This window comes from Mesocricetus auratus, unplaced genomic scaffold (assembly GCF_017639785.1).
Source record: "Mesocricetus auratus isolate SY011 unplaced genomic scaffold, BCM_Maur_2.0 Super-Scaffold_100004, whole genome shotgun sequence".
Classification (NCBI taxonomy): Eukaryota; Metazoa; Chordata; class Mammalia; order Rodentia; family Cricetidae; genus Mesocricetus; species Mesocricetus auratus.
The window spans coordinates 98,556,874-98,577,435 of record NW_024429189.1 but is presented as its reverse complement, the minus strand read 5'-3'; the positions used below and the strand labels follow the sequence as shown (position 1 = coordinate 98,577,435).

The 20,562-nt window shown below is 47.7% G+C and overlaps 1 protein-coding gene across 1 annotated transcript in view; it reads left to right on the top strand.

Moving 5' to 3' along the window:
* Positions 1-14,143, top strand: part of Rassf2 (Ras association domain family member 2) — a 37,559-nt gene extending 23,416 nt beyond the window's left edge. Inside the window, exons 4-11 of the mRNA XM_005068662.4 lie at positions 283-434; positions 2,342-2,430; positions 3,158-3,318; positions 4,587-4,688; positions 6,060-6,111; positions 6,755-6,876; positions 8,424-8,521; positions 10,250-14,143. Of these exons, the coding sequence (XP_005068719.1) occupies positions 283-434; positions 2,342-2,430; positions 3,158-3,318; positions 4,587-4,688; positions 6,060-6,111; positions 6,755-6,876; positions 8,424-8,521; positions 10,250-10,319 (846 nt within the window). The 3' untranslated portion in view covers positions 10,320-14,143. The remainder of the gene's footprint in view (positions 1-282; positions 435-2,341; positions 2,431-3,157; positions 3,319-4,586; positions 4,689-6,059; positions 6,112-6,754; positions 6,877-8,423; positions 8,522-10,249) is intronic.
* The last annotated feature ends 6,419 nt before the right edge of the window (positions 14,144-20,562 follow it).

Genomic DNA, 20,562 nt, shown 5'->3' with positions numbered 1-20,562 from the left:
GAGGATAGAGACAATAAAAAGGTTTGATGAATCGCACATGTGTATCTCAAGTTCCAAGAGACAGGGTTTTGGGAATGTGTTTGTGGGGGATCGCCCCATGCAGCCCAGAGTCTCCCTTAGCTCAGCCCTTCACAGAAACTTTTGTGCTTCTGACCTTCGAGGTCAGCTGCAGGGAGCTAGGGACTTCACAGCAGAGTGAACCTCAGAGCTAGGATTTGCTCACCACTCGAATCCTGTGGATTCATTCACTTTGGGCTTAGCAACCCGGTTGCTTCGTGGCAGGAAGAAGATGAGTTCATTGTGGAGGGGCTGCTGAACATCTCCTGGGGGCTGCGCAGGCCCATTCGGCTCCAGATGCAGGACGACCACGAGCGCATCCGTCCCCCGCCGTCCTCCTCCTCCTGGCACTCCGGCTGTAACCTGGGAGCACAGGGGTGAGTGAAGGGAGCATGTCAGGGGGCTCCCAGTCCAGTTCCTAGAACCCCTCACTGCTACCTGCCATGGGTTTGGAGGGGAAGGAAGGGGCGTCTGACCTGACTCCACAGGAGCAGAGTGAGAAGGAGTGCTTCTGAATCAGCAAGGGAAGCGCCAAGGCATGGTGGCAGACGGTCCTCCCTCAAGGACAACCCTGGACTCTCCAGGGTTCTTGTTAGTGGCTCACTGGTCCAAGCCTGCAGGCTCTGACAGGGTGCCAACCCACACACATCCTCCCAGCTGGAATGGGCTTGCTCCTGGAACATCTAGGATTTGAACCCTCTGATCAAATCTATCTTGGTGGAATCTAATGGAAGAAAAGGAATGTTCTGTCTGAGCTAGCCAAGTGAGGTCAGCCAGGGGTCTCTCATACACTGGAGACAGGTCATGGCACACAGCAGTAGTCTAGGAGGTCTCTTATTGGTCCTCACTGCAAGGTGGGTGAAGACCAACCTTCGGTGGCCAAATTAACAGCTGGTTGCTGGCACTGAGCAGATCTTTTGTTTTCTCTGGGACTTCAGTTTTAAGATCAAGTGACTAGCCTTGTTCCCCTCGAAACTCGCTGAGGTGGGTAGCATTAGGGCCAGAGCCTGGGTGGAGTGGGATGGCTGCTCGGCCAAAACCACAGTGACGTGCTTTCTACTTTAAAGGGGAACTGAGCCCTCCCTCTCTGTTGGCTGCCTGGAACATTGTTACATTCCACAGCCAAGTGTATCATTCTCCTTAATTGAGAAATATCTACAGAACAGCCAAACCCTGGAACCAACCTTGGCTCTTCCCAAGAGAACCAAGTTGCCCCTCCCACTGGGCATGGAGAAGCCTGGTCAGGGCTTGGGCTTCCAGTGGGCTGGACCCTCCCAGCCTGGCTTTGACCTCTACATTGTTATATTCTGTTCTTCAAGTGAGATGAGTTTAAACATCCCATTTCCCCCTGATGCCCTGGGCTGGAGCTGCCCAGGGATCCTTCAGACTACACTCTTGGTTTTTCTCCATCCCCTGACAACAAGCTGGTTCTTGAAGCCTGTAAATATTTTAAGGGCTTTTGGAAGCATGTCCCAGATGACAGCGCAATCTAAACGTTTCCTGTAGGACTGTGTGTGAGTTGCCAAAGCCGGTTTCTTCTCTGGACCCCAGAGGGAGGAGTGCCACCTGGGCCCAGCGTCTGCCATGCTCTGAAGGATGTGGACTGATCTTAGACAGCTGTGAGGAGAAATTCTTGCAGCTTTTCAATTTTACTTTTCTTCCCTAATGCCACCATCCTGGGAATACAGGGAAAGCCTCTTCTCACCTTGTCAAACAGATTCTCCCTTCAGACGGAATCCCCTGTTGGTCTTGGATGTGTTTTCCTGAGCTGCCTCCACTTCTCTTTGGGGCTCCAAGTCACCACAGCAAAACCGGGTCTCAGCTCAGGTGACCTGTTGTGGTCCCTTCTCCAGCTTGCAACCCTGAGAGTATTCATCACTCCCGAGCCGTAGATGCCAGAGGCAGCTTCTGAGATATTCTTCCAACAGAAAGAAAGCCAGCCTGCAGTCGTGTCCTAGGAAAATGAGCTGTAGACCCCACACGTGCTTTGAGACTTGGTGCAGGCCACATGCAGGCTTTGTTCTGGGTTCTCCCTTCTGGGGCTCATGGACTGGGAGTTTGTGCTGCTGTAGAGGTGGGGACTGACATCTTTCTCCCGAGTTCCCCACCCCCATCCAACACTTAGAATAGGGTCTGGGCCAGCCTCCTGGATACTCAGCACAGCCTGCCTGCATCTCTTGTCTGTAGCATGTGCAAAAGCTCCCGTTGCAGGAAGGGGCCTTGACACTGAGACATACCCTCTCAGGGGCTAAACAAGTCTCTCCCGTTTGTTTGCCACCTCCAGCACCACCCTGAAGCCCCTCAGCACGCCCACCGTTCAGATCTCAGAAGTGGATATGCCTGCTGAAGGCAGGGAGACACCCAGCCCCACAGGTATGTGAGCTCCAGCTAGGGCCATTGGAGTGACAGCTGCTGTGTTTCAAACCTGTGGCTCTTTGTATAAATATATAAAACCCACATGGATCAATATTTTTTTTAAGTTAAAAGGTAAGAATTTTGTCAGGAGCCCTAGTCCCCGAGCCCCCTCACCAGTAGCAGCTGCCATTTGACTTCCTGTCTCTGTGACTTTGCTGTGAGCAGCTTGTGTGAGTTGACTCACAAAGTACATAGCCTTGTATGACCAGCCGATTGATGTCAAGCATAAGGCCTCAAGCCTCCCTATCTCCCCTCCCCCAGTGCTGTGCCCCGGCCTCGAGCCCCCCCCCTCCCATGCTGTGCCGGTGGCAGCTTGTTTGCAGCATCTCGCATGCCCTGGGGTGGGGCTTAGCCCGAGTCAGGTGCTGTTCTCAGCTCTGTTATATGTATTAACTTACTTACACCCTCACTATGATCCCACAAGTGGAGGCTCTTGTTACCCCTTCAAAAAACTGGCATGAGAGGCCAGGGAAACCTGGCGGGGTAGACCTGGGATCTGAGCCTGGGGAGCCGGCTCTGAGGCCTGTGCTTAGAACCTGTGGCTGTTAACTCCTTGGTAAATTATGTGTGTCTCCTTCATCAGGAAATCTTTTTTTATAAAATGTGTTTCTGGGGAGACAGTGGGGAGTCAGCCTCATAGGGAATCGGGCTCAAGCAAACAGCTCATTTCCCCCTTTGTCCCCAGACTCCAGGGGCCTGAAGCCTGTTCAGGAGGACACGCCACAGTTGATGCGCACACGCAGTGATGTTGGGGTGCGTCGCCGTGGCAATGTAAGGACATCCAGTGACCAGCGGCGAATCAGACGCCATCGTTTCTCTATCAATGGCCATTACTACAACCACAAGGTAGAGGAACAACCTTGGGGACATCACTACTTTCTGGGCATCTGGCTTCCGTGCTATGGCCATGTGGTCCCAGGGGAGGAGGAAGCACCTAGGAAGCCAAGAATTTTTGGTTCAGCCTGAGGGATGTGGGTGGGATGGAGTTACTGGCTTCTTGAGAGACTCAGGGCTGGGGTGAGGACAGCCCCCACTAGGTGTGGGGCACTTCAGTAGCCTGTGTGAAGAGACTTAGTTTTCAGAGCTCCATGAGCACCTCTCATGGCCTCTTTGCTCACCTTGGCAGGTCAGTCTGTGTAGTTAATTCCTGCTCCAACCCCTGGTCTCCCCCAGACCCTGTGCTTTCCTCCTAGTGTGAGAAACAGTGATCCTCACTTCATAATAAGAGTGCTAGGGACTCTGTAGTTAAAGAACAAGCATTTATATTTCATGACTTTGCAAAGTCAGTGGCATCCTAGAGAAAAGGCAGGAAGGCAGGCCATTTGGTGCAAAACAAGCATTTTACATTCCTAATCGCATTTAAGTTCTTAGTGACCCTTACATTCCAAATTGGCTGAGGTTTTTAGAGTGGTACAATGTTCCCTGAGTCTAGTATTGTCTCCTCCACAGATTCCCCATCCTGTTGGATCAGGATGCAGAATTTTCTAACTTCTATCCTGGGACTTGAATCTCCTTAAAGATCCATGGGCTCAGTCATGTAGCAGGCCGCCTGTGGCTTTTCAACCCCTAGGATGTCCTGAGAGTGTTCAGTCAAGCAAGCACTGGCACCAGCTACACAAGGGCTTGGTGTTGATACCCCCTGCCTCTCTGTGATTCTCTGACAAGCTGCAAATGCACCCCCTGAAAATGGACCATAATGATTTACTCCTTTCTCTGCTGCCATCTGACCCCCTAAGCTGATGACTATTTTTGAGCAAGGCTACAGGTCTCAGTGCAGCTCAGCATGCTGCCACCTCGGGAACCCCAAACTAGCTAACCATCCCTTCCTTTCTGCTGCTTAAATCCCACCGGAAGCAAGTGCGCGGTGGGAGGGTGGCCGGAGACCACCTCATGCACAGCTACATGCTGGGAGGCTGGTCTCTCAAAGGAAGGGTCTCTGAATACTCTGCTTATCTGGTGTCACCCTAGCCCTGCTCTTTGGAGCTCAGACCTGAACTCCCAGGGGAACATAGTCCCAACTGAACAAACCCCAAGGGCCACTTTGTCTACATTCATGCCTGATGCTGGCACTGGTTTTGATACTCCTCCCCTAAGCCAGACTCCTCTGTTGACAGACATCAGTTTTCACACCAGCCTATGGCTCTGTCACCAATGTCCGAATCAACAGTACCATGACTACCCCGCAGGTCCTGAAGCTGCTGCTCAACAAGTTTAAGGCAAGTTCTCTCTGTTGGCCGTGAGCCTCAGGGCTGTCAGGGTGGGAGGTGGGGGTGGGGCTTGCCTAGGGAATGGTGCCATCCACAGTGAGCAGATCCCACACCTCGATTAGCATCAAGATAACTCCCACAGGCCAACAGACTGTAGGTATCCCCCTCTGAGACTCATTTCCCGGTGATTGTGTCAAGATGCCAATTAAAACACTGAGTGTTGCTTGTTTACTTTTTTCTTGTTTTTGAGATGAGACTTCACTATATTGCCCTATTGGTCTCAAACTCCTGGACTCAAGAGACATGGCTTTAGCTTTCTGGTGTGCTGGGACTATACATGTGAGCCTAGCTAGTATTTTTTTTTCCTCTTCTTTTTGTCCCAAATGATTTATTTATTTACTTACTTACTTATTTACTTAGTTGTCCTAGGACTCAAATTCAAATCCTCACACTAAGCCACAAACACCCTCAGCCCTTGCTTTTAATTTTTTTACTTATTATTTGTGTACGTTTGTGCCATGATGTGCGTGTCCCACGATGCATGTGCAAGCAACAGTTTTGTGGAGTTGACTCCCTCCCTCCCTACCCCCTCCCTCCCTACCCCCCTCCCCCTCCCTCCCTCCCTCCCTCCCTCCCTCCCTCCCTCCCTCCCTCCCTCCCTCCCTCCCAGGCCATCAGGCTTTACATAGCAAACAGCCAGCTGTCTTGCTGGCTCGAGTATTCTTATTTTTCATGGAATCCAGGGCAGCCTAGGACAAAGGCTCTGAGTTTGGGTTCCCATGCACCACCTGCCAGATGGCTGAGTTCTGGCTTTCCTATTTGTAGGATGGTGGTGCCACGCGTTTTAGGATGTCATAGTATGAGTGAGCACATGTTAAGAGTGAGAGTGGAGTGTGGTGCCGTGTGTTATGGGATGCCATAGTACGGGACGTGTTAGAGGATGTCATAGTGTGAGATAAATGAACACATTAAATGTGCGGGACTCCCATTCTGGTATGTGTTAACTATTCCAGTTCAAAAGCTTGAAATCTAAAATGTACCAGCCCCAGAAACTTCTTGAGCAATGGTGTGACTTAGTCATCAACTTGGGTCTCAGGGTTCTGTAGAAGGAAGCTAAGCTGGTAAAACTTCTGCCAAAATCCCCAAACCTGAAAAACTCTGAAATCTGAAACTTGTCTTCTCCCGAACATTGTGGGTAAAGGATGCTCCACTGCTATTATCTAGCATGATTGACAGTTCCCCTGCCCGTTGCATGTCCTTGGTTGTAAATAAACAGCCCTTACTTTGTAGAAGTCTGGGATCTGGCTTCAAAGAGCAGAGGTAGAGCAAATGACTCAAGGCTGGGATGTTTCACTGAATTTAGTTTTGCTCTTGGTTCAGATTGAGAACTCAGCAGAGGAGTTTGCTCTGTACGTGGTCCATACCAGCGGTGGTAAGTCTGAAGAACCCAGTCTGCTTCACATCCTTCAATTAACTCAAAATAGCAAGTGCAAGACAAAACCCTCTATTCCATTGTTGATGTTTCCTACAATTCTAACTATTGTTTGTCCCTAAGCCTGGTGGGCTTTCGGGACCCGTGCCCCAGGAAGTGCCATGTGGGCAGTAATACTAAATCCCCAAACTTAACGGCCTATTAGAAAATGAACTGGATTTTCTCCAGAGGCAGATGCCCAGTTCCTCCTGAGTGGTGTCTTCCAGAGGGTGTGAGGCATGGTAGTGTATGTGTGTTTGGTGGGGAGAGGGGGGAGCTAGTGTGTGTGTGGGGCTAGTGGGGGGACTAGTGTGTGGGGGGACTAGCTTGCGTGTGTGTGTGTGTGTGTGTGTGTGTGTGTGGCTAGTGTGTGTATGGGGTTAGTGTGTGTGGGGCTAGTGTTATGGGGGGCTAGCGTGTGTGGGGACTAGTGGAACTAGTGTGTGTGGGGGTGGGGGCTGGTGTGTCTGTGTTAAAAGTAGCCTGACTCGTGTGGCTGCATCTCCTAAGTTGCCTGTCCCATTGGGAGCCCTGAATTGGCCACCATTCCTGGTGAGAAAGCTTGTAGCCTGAGCTCAGGCTACCTTGGCTGTGTCAATTTCAGAGAAGCAGAAACTGAAGAACTCTGACTATCCCCTGATCGCCCGCATCCTCCAGGGCCCATGTGAACAGGTCTCCAAAGTCTTCCTAATGGAGAAGGACCAGGTGGAGGAGGTCACCTATGATGTGAGTCCCTTTTGCTTGGTGGTCGGTCCTCAGCGTCGAGGATGCAGGGGAGGAGGAGACTTGTTGGGTTACAGCATGACTTTTTGATCAGAGCTTTGTCTCCTATGGCTTCCATGCTTTAATATCAGGTTCTTTTGATAGCAGTGGGCTCTGTGGGATTGTTAGAGGAATGAATTTCTTGAGCCTCCTGAGCATGCTTTGGAAGCGTGCTCTCAACACCAAGAACTCAGCAGGGAATTTCTTTTTTCGGTGTTAGTTGGTACAGTAACAGCACCCCCAAATCCAAACTCCTTAGCATTCACCATTTTTCCTCATGATTCTGCTATCAGGTAGCAGCAGCCCTGTGTCAGGCTCGGGTGAGCTTTATTTTATTCAGATCTGGCCTAAGGGCAGTGGCTTCCTGGACTCTTCCCCATGGCTGGTGGTTGGAGCATAAGAAACTGGTACAGGGGCTGGGGAGATTGCTCAGTGGGTAAAGAGCTGCACATGTGTGAGTTCGAATTCCCAGGACAGACGTCTATCTAGGCGGGAGGTGGAGGCAGGAGACTTCCCAGGGGTTTCCTCTTCTGCTGGGCCACCTAGCTGGTCACATGATAAATCTGTAAACAATTTTTAAAAGAGGAAACTAGTCTGAACCATGGAAGCTCATTTGAAGTCTCCACTCAGATTGAGAGTGTGTCAAGTCTACAGGGATTCCAGTGGCCACTGCAAGCGACCTAGGCAAACTCACCACTTGTAGGGTGGAGGAAAAGTTGAGAGAGTAGGTCAGGGATGTGCTTGTTTGTTTTGTTGTTGTTATTTGGTGTTGGGGGATTGGTTTTTTGAGACAGTATTTCTCTGTATAGCCCTGGCTGTCCTGGAACTCACTCTGTAGACCACTCTGGCCTTGAACTCACAAACACCTGCTTGCCTTTGCCTCCCAAGCGTTCCACCACCACTCAGCTGTTTTTTTTGGGGGGGTAGGGGTGGGCGCTGGGGAGGGAAAGTCGTTTCTTTAACTCTCTGGAGCCAGTCACTCCCCCCCCTATTTGGCTACCCAGAGGCAGGAGACATGGAGCTGGGCTGTGATGACTCCTCACCTTCTCTCTGAGGAGACAAAGCAGTTTTTAAAATCTTCTTTGGTCTTTGATTTGTTGCAGTTCTGGGGATGGAAGTCAGAGCTCACCTCCACCCTCCCAGCCCCAGGAGGGAACTAGAACTCCCCTGCCCCCCTGCCACACTCCCAGCCCAGGGAAGGACTAGACCCCCCCCACACACACATACACCCTTACCTGCTACACTGCCAGCCCTAGAAGCTCTTTTTCTGAACCACTATATGAAAGTACTTTTCTGTTTGAAGTCACCGGAGTTGTGGCTCACAATAACAAAATGAAAACTGAGAAGTAACCAGATGGAAACATGTAAATGCGGGTTTCTTCATGCAGACTTGACCAGCCTGGGGTAGAATGAGGAAATTCTGGGTTAGTGCAAAAAAGGGATTTCTTTTGCCTTGAAGAGAGTTACAGCGAAACATTTTTAATAACAGCGGGATTTGCGCCCCTCCCCAGGTGGCCCAGTACATCAAGTTTGAGATGCCAGTCCTGAAGAGCTTCATTCAGAAACTCCAGGAGGAAGAGGACCGGGAGGTGGAGAAGCTGATGCGCAAGTGAGAGTCGGGGTCAGGCTGCGGGTCAGGGCCCCACTGGTCAGCTGCCGCTGGGTGCTGGTGCCAGGGGGCTGCCCCTGGCAGACCCAGATCTCAGACAGGGACGGAGTACCGGGTTCCTGTTTCCTGCTTCTGTGTCAGCTGCTTACTTGGATATGAGATAACTAGATACCTTTTCCATTATTCTTATGAAAGAACTCTGGGAAAGGATGTGTTGGCTTCAAATCCTTTTGGAATCTGGGTTTAGAAATAGGGAAGTCCCTCTTTCTCCCAGGTCTTAACCTGTTATCTCTTGCTGTAACCAAACACGCAGGGCTGGGTAATTTAAAAAGAAAAGAGATTTATTTAGTTCACAGTTCTGAAGGTCTAAGAGCACGCACGGCCCACATCTGCTTGGCTTTGGTGAGGGCCTTATGACAGATGGGGTGACAGTGATAACCACACATGAGACAGGAAGCTAAAGAGGGACTTGGGGTGAGCTTTTTATAAGAACTTGTTATTTTAAGAACTAACTGGAGTCTTGTGAGACTATACTCATTTGACTATTACCCAACATCGCCATGTGGAGACCAGGCTCTGAATACACGAACCTTTGGGAGGAGGCACGTTCAAATGATGACATGGTACTGTCATAGCTGTGTGACAAGGCTCCCAGAAGGAAGGTGGCGTTCCCTCAGATGAGACCAGAGTCGGAGGTCATTATCTGAGGGTCAGCACAGATCCCAGGGCATGTCCCAAAGGGGTCCAGGCAAAGAATGCTAAGCCACAGATGCTCTGGAACCTTAAGAGGGTGGGTGGTCTGCACAGCAGAGACAGCCCAAGCCTCCCACTCTGAAATCCTTCCCATCCCTCCTCCCTTTAGATGTGTTCTTCTGGAATGTCATTTGGGTTGAAGAGTTCAGCAAACTTCTTTCTAAGAGAAACCAATGATTTCATTTTAGTCACAGAATAGACTACCTTTTATGGATATAATAGAAGATTGTTGACCTGTTGTTGGAGGATAAAGTCAAATATATATTTCCTGTTTTAAGTCATTAGTATGACAGCAGCTGACATTTTATTGAACACATACTATGTCCTAGACTTTAACATAGCTTTTGCTGTGTAGTGCCAGCTCCAAGAATGAGGAGAATGCCTGCCTGCCCCTCCCTCCCAGGCCCTGTACCATGATGCCCACTCCAGTGGTGCCAGAGCTCAAGCACATCTCAGGAGACTGAAGTCACCCACCAGCTATGGGGCTGCGTGTTCAGTTGTTGTTAAGGGCCTCTTTTGCAAGAGCAGGACTGGTATAGGCAGACTATATAAGCTTGCCATTTTGATAGACTCCCCTACAAAGCGAAATACTGGTAATTTTGTATGTTCCAGCCATGGTTAGGGTCCTTGAGATACCCTGCATATGGAGTACTATGCATAGGACCTCTAGCACAGTAAGCACTCAGTGGACCCTGGCTCCGTAAGCACTCAGTGGACCCTGGCTCCGTTGCTGCTGATGTCTTCCTGTTTCTTGCCACCATCTTCCATACTTTATAACCATAGCGAAAGAGTCTAATTTGGAATTGACCTCTTTCCCTGTCATCCTAGTGTGGAAGGGTATGTGAACTGGCTGAGAGTGGCCAGTGATGAGAGCTAAGGAGTGGGATGGTTGGACTCTGGTGTTGCTTGGGGGGCGGGGAGGCAGAAGAGGTGTGTTGTAGACTGTCATCTACTTCAGGCTGCTTTTGTCCCCAGGTACACTGTGCTTCGGCTAATGATTCGGCAAAGACTGGAGGAGATAGCAGAGACCCCTGAGACTATCTGAGCCATAGGAACAAGAGGTATCCAGACACTCCAGGAGCTGCTGATGACCTGAGAAGACCCATGGGAAGCTAGGCACTGTTCTTCCACAGAAATGTTTCCACACGAACATCTGCAACCCCCCAAAAGTCAGCATTGCTCCCTGGAGTAGGAAACAGAAGCAGCAGACAGCTCCAAATCTCCAGACCCCTGCCCTCCTTTGTTTCATTCTTAAGAGATCTCATTCTAAGGAGGAACCACAATGTGTGTGTTCACATACCCCAGTGTTTGTGTGTGTGTGTGTGTGCACACATGTCTGGGTGTGTATGTGGGCACACATGTGTGTGCATACATGTACTTATTATGTCCTTATGCCTCCCTGATGCTTTCATATGCAATTAAACGGCCAAGCAGCCAGCACAGGTGCCACGAGGCTGGCAGACATCCTGCTCCTGGGCAGGACGAATGGGAGTAGCTAAGTCTTAGGCCTCTTCCAGTGCCAATGGCAGTCACACGTATCTGCCATGTTTAAAGTGAAGAGGATTCTGCAGGCTCACCATTTGGAATGCCTGAAGGTTTGTGGCCGAGATTCTCTCCATTTGTCAAGACGGAAGGGCGACTGTGAGATCCTTGGGAATTGGTGATGTGACAGTCCCAGGCCCTTGGGCAAGTCCAGTGAAATGGAAAAGTGTGGGGCAGATGCAGTGAGTCTGTGTTTTGCACGGGAAAGGTTATCATTGGAGAGAGCACAATGAATGTCCTGTCCTATGTGGACACCTGGAAAGGATGGATTCTGCCTCTGTTCTTGGCTTCTGGACACTTCTGGGTGTTTCTGCTCTCTCAATTGCAACTCCAGTTCTTGGTGTCCTCCTTGACTTGAAGAAAAACCTTCTGAAACTAAAGTGTCTGGAGCGAATATGACGCTAACCTGCCCATGTGCCAGGGTGTGTTTGGAGATAAACCACGTTCAGAAGTTTCTAAGCACTGATAGAGACCACCTGCTGAAATGGCAGGTCCTTCAAGCCCCTGCACACATCATACCAGTAAGAGTCGTCCCCACGTGGAGTTGGGGCTTTGCACTTGAAGCTAATACATTATTCTTTCTGCTCTGCACACTTGCAAGCTCCTCCACCTTCTACAAGGAGAGGGATTCCCAGAATGAAGACTCACCCTGGTTTTGATTCAACCCAGGGATCACGGAAGCTCTTTGGTGGTGTCCTGTATAGTGTGGGCTGAGAGAATGGTTCTCGCTTAGCCTATGAGCAGCCATGCTGGTGAATTTTAAAACCAGCCTCATTGGCAGAATGGGCGGGCATGGATGGATCTGTACCCCTCCATTCAGGAAACCCTTGCAGCCGGCCACCTGTGTGGATTGTACCGTTCAAGGTGGGACAGAGATGCTGGGAGCTTGGTTCCGGTCTATGAAACACAACCAGGCAAGATGAGCAGCTCGTAACTCAGGCGCACCTCTGAGCTTTGCCGTAGCAGAAGGTCATTCCCTGCCTGCTCTCAAGAAAACTCCAGAAGTGTAGCAGCCGAGGGCCCTGTCGAGTGTGCCTTTTAAGGAAGGTGGACCTCTGCAGTAGGCATGTTCCTGATGCTGTTCTCCACCCATCTTAGAAGGTCTCATTGTAGGCTTTCAAGTGACAGCATGTGGCCAGCCATTTTGCTGGATATCACTTAGCAACCTAGCTCCTCTGCTGGGCAGCACCGTCCATTCCATGGGCAGTGGGATGGAAACCCAGAGGACCTTAGTCCCAGTCATACCCTTCAATAGCCATCATCAAAGCACAAAACTAGGGGCAGCAGATGCTGTGTCCCTTATAATCATAAACTTCAGTGGACTTCAGGAAAGCACAAAACTCAGCAGAGAGCTGGGGGGGTCCCTTTTATTACAGATGAAGAGAAGCTCTGTGGATGCAAATATGTAAGAAAATAATTCGACAATTTCCCTTCCAGTTATTTTTATCTTGAATGTTCAGAGCCCCATAATTCTCCCTTGGGGGTTAGGGGGCTTTCCACAGAGCACTAGCTCTTACTGGAAGGGGATGTCTGGGTTATAAACATTCTTTGTGATCCTGTTACTCTGTGACTGTTGCAGAGTTCAGGTGCCAGGCTCTCCAAGAAGGTGTTGCCAAGGTGTGGGGTCCAGAAAGAGAATTGGGGTACATATCCAGTAATCCATCTTGGCCCACCCCCTAGAATCATTTCTTAACATCCAGATAACTGAACAAGAATTTTAGGAACTTGGCTGGGAATGTGATTCGGTGGTAGAGCACTTGGTGTGTGAGAAGCCAACTTCAATCTCTACTATCATAAAAAAAAGGAAAGAAAGGAAGGAAGGAAGAAAAAGATAGCAGTTGGGTGTGGCCCAGTGGTAGTGGGATTACTTAGTGTGTTAGGGCCTGGTTTCCAACTCCAGCACCAAGTGCCACCCCGCCCCGTGAACTTGGGAAACCTTTAAAATGGCTGCATCTAAACAGATCGCTGCAGTGGTGACTGGATTTTCTCACTGGTGTCACTTGGCCTCACAGCTTTGAACTCCAAGACTGCTTTGTGTAGGTTTATGTAATTGTGTGCAATGAACCTGAGATCCGGAGGAATAAAAGACCAATGCATGGGGGGAGGGGTTAATCCCACTTGTGAAAAGCGCTTGGCTGCATCTGGACTCCTTTTCCTCCTGCAAAGGCTTATGTTACAAGGTGCTGAAGAGAAGAGAACATCAGGCACAGGCTCGCATTCTCAGTGACATTAGTGGGGTGGCGATGGCTCAAAGCCTATGGAGGTGTTAGTTGGAAAGGGCCCAAAGCCTGCCTGTGTTCCTGGTGGAGGGCACACGGCTAACACTGGACAGACTACAGCTGAGCCTGAGGAGAGAGCCTCAAGAGGACAATACCTTGGCCCAAAGCCAAGATGTTGGCCTGAGACGAGTTGATATTTTTGGAAGGAAATATTTGCACCCATCTCCTTCCTAACTGTTTCTAGAAACTTCCAGATAAAGACACTTTATCATTTTATCTGTGGCATATGATGATCTTCCCAAGTCTGTTGTTTGTGCAAAAATCTTGGCAAGGATTGTGTTTTGTGTGTTTATTTGGTGTCAGGATGGTGGATGAGGAAACTGTCCAAATGGCAAGAAGCACTCAAGAAATACCAGTTCTTACAAAATGACAAAAATAAAATTTCAAAAGAAAAGCCATATTTTACTGGAAGCTTTGTAACATGGAGAATTTGGGGATCAGGAAAGAAAGAAATTTCCAAGAAAGAAATACGGCCGGTGACCAGAGGATGTTTAGTGTCCCACAACAGCGAGACCAGCCCAGGGTGAGGGAGGAGACAGGAGGCTGCCCGGAGCTCACTTCCACAGTTCTGAAGTTTTTACTTGGGCTGTTTTCTGTAAAGTCTGGCTCCTGACAGATGAGAGTGCATCATGAGAATAAACTTGGCTCAGTGGGACATTCCTTCTTGCAGACCGATTGAAAGTGCTCACCAAGTCTTGAGATACACACACACCCCCTCCTGTTCCCACTGAACTGAGAGCAGAGGTGCTTAACTGTGAACTTTCGGAAAAGCCCCGGTATCCAGGCTGCTGGCTTCTGGGGTTACTGCTAGTGTTCCTTCAGTCTCCCTCCTAGTTACGTGTAGTCTTTTTTCTTTGTCATAACTTGCCTATTAGGAATGGTACACGACTTAGTTCAACGATTGGTTTTGAACTGATAAACAGATGTGTGTAGGCATCTTGACATGATTTGATGAGGTCTCAGTGGGAAGCCATGGTTTTGTAACCTTTTTTTATTTTAAATGCACCTGATTTAGACCTTATTTAAATAAAGCAGTTTTAGAAGAACATCCCTGTGGATTCGGTCTGTGGATCTTGGGAGGGAAGCTCAGCTTCTAGAGGTTGGTTTTAAGGTGGAGGGCGGGTGTTGGGAGGGAAACTGCATCTAAAGGCCGATTGTAAAGTGAAGAGGGTACAGTTCAGCCCATACCTTCACCAGGGTTTTTGGTTTGATTATGCCCAGACTTAGCTGTCATATTTTTAGTTCATTTGCTATAACAAAAATAGCAGAGAACAGGGACTTATAGAGGTTTATCTAGCTCATACTCTGCAGCCTGTGAGGTCTACAAGATGGAGTCACCATGGTAGGAGCCTTTGTGACAAATGGTGATGGCAGAGAGGGGGCCACATAACAAGACAGAGGAAGCATGGTAGAGAGAGCTCTGTTTTATGTGTTTGTTCTCTTTTGTTGGTGCTGGGAGTTGAATGTGGCCTTGTGCATGCTAAGTACACATGCTGCAGCTGACAACAAGACCACTCCTACAACAGCCTACAATCCTACAATCCATGAGCAGATTATTCCATTTACCAGGGCAGAGTTCTAATGGCCCCATCACCTCCCAGCACCTCTGCCACTGGGAGCTGAGGTTCTGTCGTGTGAATTTGGGGAACTCATCCAAACCCCTGACTGTTTCGGATCAGAAGCAAACCAAGTATCTTCTTCTGTGAGTCTAGTTGAGGCCCCAGTAGTAGGAGGAGTTGGGACCTGCCACATAGCGGGATGGATTTCACCCTGAGGCTGTCTCTGGCTCATTAGGATCCTGAATGAATCTGTTCTGCAAACTGGGGTGTGGGGACCCCACCCGCTTCGTTGGAAGCACGCACTGAGTAGTCTCCAAGAGCCTGGCTTTCAGACTGCCATCTAAGTTCCACTCTGGTGAAGTTGTGAGTGCTCGGTGGCTGGTGGAAGTTGTCAACTTGGTTAGGCCATAGACCACGATGTTTGATCAAATGCTAGCTGCTGTGAGTTTTTTTGTTTGTTTTTAGATGAATTTAACAGTAGCCATTGAGTACCTTACCCTCCTTAAGAGGATGGGCCTCATCAAAGCAATTGGAGGCCTTAAAAAAAAGACTGAGTTTCCAAGGAAGAAGGAGTTCTGCTTTCAACCTGTATTGTACTTCCAACTTGAACTGTAACCTCAGCTGCATAAGCAAGTTCCTTAAAACATCTTCCTCGGTGTGTGTTTATGTACGTGTGTATAAATACAGTCAGATCTATCTACAGTTTCATATCATTGGATTCAGCCAAATGTGGGATGAAAGTAGGTATTTATGTATTTATTTTGAATTCCACAGTGTTCCCAAAGGCAAATTTGAATGTGCAGTGTGCCCTTCAGAGTTCAAGTGGAGGTACTGATTATAGGCGTGGCCTGCCACAGCTCCTGTGTTTCCTAGTTCCTCTGTCCTGCTCCAGCATCATTTCAACATTGGTTGGCTTGTGTCTTATTCAACTAATTCCTTGTGAATTCTACACTCACACACACACACACACACACACACACACACACACACACGCATGCATGCATGAGCACACCAGCATACACAATTTGTTCTGTTTCTCTAGAGAGTCCTGACTAACACAGGGGAAGGATGGTTGCTTTCTAAAGCTTGAACATGTGATCAGCAGTTGTCTTCCTAGGGAAACCTAGCCAGGAAGGATAAATAATTACCATAATTCATTTTCTAGAACAAGAAAACAAGCAAGAAAGGATTTTAATGTTGTTTCCTCAAAATACAGCAGACTTTTATGCTGTATGTCACAGGGGTGATGGTGACATAGACAAGAGAAAAATGGTTTGGGTTTTCACAAAGATCCAGACAGGCAGTAGACCTCATAAAAGTCAGTGTCTAGATAATCCAATAGATATCAGCAACTTGCGGGGGAACTGGCGATTCTTGCTGTACTTTTTGGAATGGGTTTGATTTGGCAGTGTGCTATTTGTTTCAGATGCTGTAGTTCTCACCTAGTGGGGTACTCTGTGAGTACAAGACTCTACCTGCAGATCTGAGGAGCACCCCAGCAACTTACTGCACCCCAGCAACTTACTGCAGTAAGTTGCTGGGGTGCTCAGGTATAAGCAAAAGCTACTCAAAACTGAACTTGGGTAAAATCACCATTGCTATTTTCCCTTTAAAGTGATCCAAACCAAAATGACCCCCTCTAAAACTATCATCACTTATGATTCAGAAACACATGCAAGTTACACACACACACTATATATATACATATATATGGCACATTACTAACACATATTTTATAAATACGTAAGTTAACTTTACAAGTTTTAAAACTGCAAGCACATTAGTAGGAACTGTGTGGGAAATTAACAGCTATGCTTATCATCCTAGTCATCATTGAGTGGATACAACTTTTATTTAATTATACCTCAATAAAATTTGCCATACAGCATGAAAGGTTGCCACAGTAACATTAGTTAACACATCAATCATCATGCAGTTACCATGTTGAATGTATTGGGGCCGGGGTTGTAAGGACACTTTGACTCTACTTTCTCAGCAAATTTCAAGTAAACAATACAGTATCAACAACCACATTCACCATGCTGAGTTCTAGAATTGATTTATCCTTTAAAATATATCAATTAATTAATTTCATGTGTATGGGCATTTGTCTGCATCTCTATATGTGTACTCTGTACATTCCTGGTGCCTTCAGAGGCCAGCAAAGAGTGTTGGGTCCCCTGAGGTGGAGTTACAGATGGTTGTGAGCTGCCATGTGGGTCTTGGGAATCCAACCCACATCCTCTGGAAGAGCAGCCAGTGCTCTTAGCCACTGAGCCAACTCTCCAGCCATGACTGATCTTCTAAATGACAGCTTCTATCCTACTTTTTGATATGACACCGAAAGGCACATGCAACAAAAACAAATACCTGGAACGCTGCGTGAATACATGGACTTGAGGAGCTTTCCCACAGCAAAATGAAAAGATATCCCGCAGGACAAGCAGAGACATTTGCAAAACACGTGTCTGATAAGAAGTTAGTGTCCTGAGGGTCACTCCCCAAGCTTTGACTCTGAATGTCCCCTCCTAGTGACTAAGCCCCCCTGAGTTTCCATGGTTATCCTACCCACATCTGCATAACTGCCTGGGGTCAGCAGTGCCAAGTCAGAGCACCCCAGGCCGCTAGAAGAGTGGCTGATGCCAAGATTTGGGCAGGAGGAGCAGGACAGTGTGGGTGTGCCCAACTAATGGAAGATAATTGATGTCTCAGAGATGTCTGGGGTATAATTTTGGGAAGAAACTGTTGAGAACTCCCACACATACCAAATAACTGTCTGGTACATTCAAAAGCTTTGATCCAAAATGATCCTAGGTAAAGATCTAAAGATAAGGTCTATATGTGAGAAATATAATTTTGGTTAAAGTTCCATAACAAGATTTTGGCAGTAACACAATTGTCCCCAAAAACAAGTCATTTGGATCAAAGCTCTTAAACAAGGGAAACTAGGAGTAACAACATCTATGATCCATTAAAAGAAGCCAGAAAGTATAGGCTGAGTTTAAAATGCTCATAATAGTCTAGTGGTGAGTCAGAGGGAAACATTAAATGAATCTTCAAAGTTGCTAAATTAATGATAATGTGTAAAACATATTGTATTTCTAGGTAAGGATCTAATAAAAGATCAGAAAATAAAGTTGAAGAATGGAAAGATTTACTTTATCTCTAGATTAGAAATGTAGCAGGCAGGCTGGAGAGATGGCTCAGAGGTTAAGAGCACTGGCTATTCTTCCAGAGGTCCTGAGTTCAATTCCCAACAACCACATAGTGACTCACAACCATCTATAATGAGATCTGGTGCCCTCTTATGGCCTGAAGGCATATGTGCAGGCAGAACACTGTATACATAATAAAGAAATAAATCTTTCTTTTTTTAAAGAGAAATGTGGCTGGAGAGATGGCTCAGAGTTTAAGAGCACTGGCTGCTCCTTCAGAGGTCTTGAGTTCAATTCCCAGCAACCACATAATGGCTCACAACCATCTATAATGAGATCAGGTGCCTTCTTCTGGTGTGTATGCATACATGCAGGCAGAACACTATAGATAATAAATAAATTTTAAAAAATAAAAGAGAAATGAGCAGGCCCCCCTAATTTATCTATAGACTTAGGTAACCTCAGTACAACAAGTAGGTAGGTTTTCATGCCTTTTATGATAATGGTTCAACTAAAATTAAACTATAAGCATAAATGTTACTCAGCCATTACAAGTATAATTTACAAATTGATGTTAGACTATTGTGCCGATGAGCTTTAACTGTCAACTTGACACATCTTAGATTTATCTGAGCGGAGAGGTCAAGGGAGGAATTACCTGGATCAGGTGATCTACAGGTGTGTCTGTTCAGGATTGTTCTGGTTGCTCACTGATGCAGGAGGGCCCTGCCCACTGGGGGTGGTACCATCCCTAGGCAAGCAGCCTGAACTGCATACAAAGGTAGCTGGATGTAAGGCAGCTTTTGAGTCAGCCAGCAAGCAGCTTCCCTCCTCCACTCCTCACCCCTGCTCCCTGCTGTCCTTCTTTGGCTGTGACGTGGGTTCCTAGGTTAGAAATAATGCTTTGTGGAATAGCAAGCAGACCTGCCTTCAAGATCCTGCCTTGGTAGCCAGGCGTTGGTGGTGCATGCCGGAGGCAGACAGATTTCTGTGAGTTCGAGACTAGCCTGGGTCTGCAAGAGCTTGTTCCAGGACAGCCTCCAAAGCCACAGAGAAACCCTGTCTCGAAAAATCAAAAGACCCTGTCTTGGGTTCCTGTCTTGACTTCACACAAAGAAGTGTTGTGGTCAGGAATTGCATGCTGAAATAAACCCTTTTCTCCCCTGAATTGCTTTTCACCAGCGTTATGTCACAGCAACATAAATGAAACCAGAACAGTTGTCATGTAAAGTAGGGAAAGGAGCATGCTTGACACTAATGCAGGCAGATGTGCAGAAGTCCAGGAAAACAATGACCTAACTGTGGAGCTGTGTTTTATTTACACTTACATTACATGGGATTTTACATAAAATTTCTTGTTTACTAAGTCCAAAGAACAATCCATGCTACCCCATCCCACATGGGCACCTGAGACCCAGGCTACGAGTTCAGGAACTGGGTGAGAGTTGAGAGATGGTGGCAGTGATGAATATTTCTGAACTGTAGTGGCATCTAGCCTTGCCAGTGTTATTTGTGTTAGTGGCCACACCCCTTTGGGTGTGGCTTCAGGTGCTGATGAAACCGGAAGGCAGGGAAACTTGGGTCTCTCTCTCTCTCTGTCTCTCTCTGTCTCTCTCTGTCTCTCTCTCTCCCTCTCTCTCTCTCTCTCTCTCTCTCTCTCTCTCTCTCTCTCTCTCTCTCCTCTCTCCTCTCTCTCTCTCTCTCTCTCTCTCTCTCTCTCTCTCTCTCTCTCTCTCTCTCTCTCTCTCTCTCTCTGTCTCTCTCCTCTCTCCTCTCTCTCTCTCTCTGTCTCTCGTCACAGATTGGATCAGGAAGGGCAGAGAAAGGCTGTGGCAGTTTTTTATTATTATCTGTGAGGTGTTCCCCAATAGAACAGCCATTTAACATTTATCTTGGGTCTAGTGGACTCATTACCTTACCCGCCTTCACTGGACTGACTCAGATGATTGTCAGAATTAATAATTGCCTCAGATGCTTTCTGGATGTATATAATAAACACATAGTCTGAGAATTACCCAGCTGACTGATCTTAAAATGCCCCCAGAATTTCCTGCCCTCAAAACCTCAAGGATTCTGAAAAACCCACCTAAATCCTCATGTCAGTGTTTCTGAGTTTTAGTGGGTAACAGAATCAACAGGAACTTGACCCTTAGCCTTCTGGGCTACACTAGTTCCTCATTCTGCAGAGGAGTGGGTGGAGATTTGCATCTCTCTTGGAGTTCTCACGAGATGTTGGTGTTTAGTTCAGTCTCATGCTTCTCTACATGAATCTGAGGTACACATTGTCATCACCTGGGCAATTTCTAAAAGTTCTGATGGCTATATCACATACTAAGATATTCTGATTCTGTGTGTGTGTGTATGTGTGTGTGTGTGTGTGTGTGTGTGTGTGTGTATGTGTTTCCTGAGGCTGGTTTTCTTTAATTTAAAGAAGTGTGTGTATGTGTTCTGCCTGTGGTTTGTATGTGGAGTAAAAGTGTGGTATCTATATATGGTGTAGGCTCGTGTGTGTGTGTGTGTGTGTGCGCGCGCGCGTGCGTGTGCTGTCTGTGGTTTGTGTGTGGAGTATGAGTGTGGTGTCTGTGTATGAGGTGTAGACTCGTGTGTGTGCAGTTGCATACCTATTCCCATGTCAAAGGAGGACATTCAGGGTCCTTGCAGCAGCCTTTCTAATCCAATTCCTGTCAAGCTTTTCTCTTGCCTGGATGCCTTCCTGTATGCACTAAGTGTGAGAACCACGTCACCAAACAATC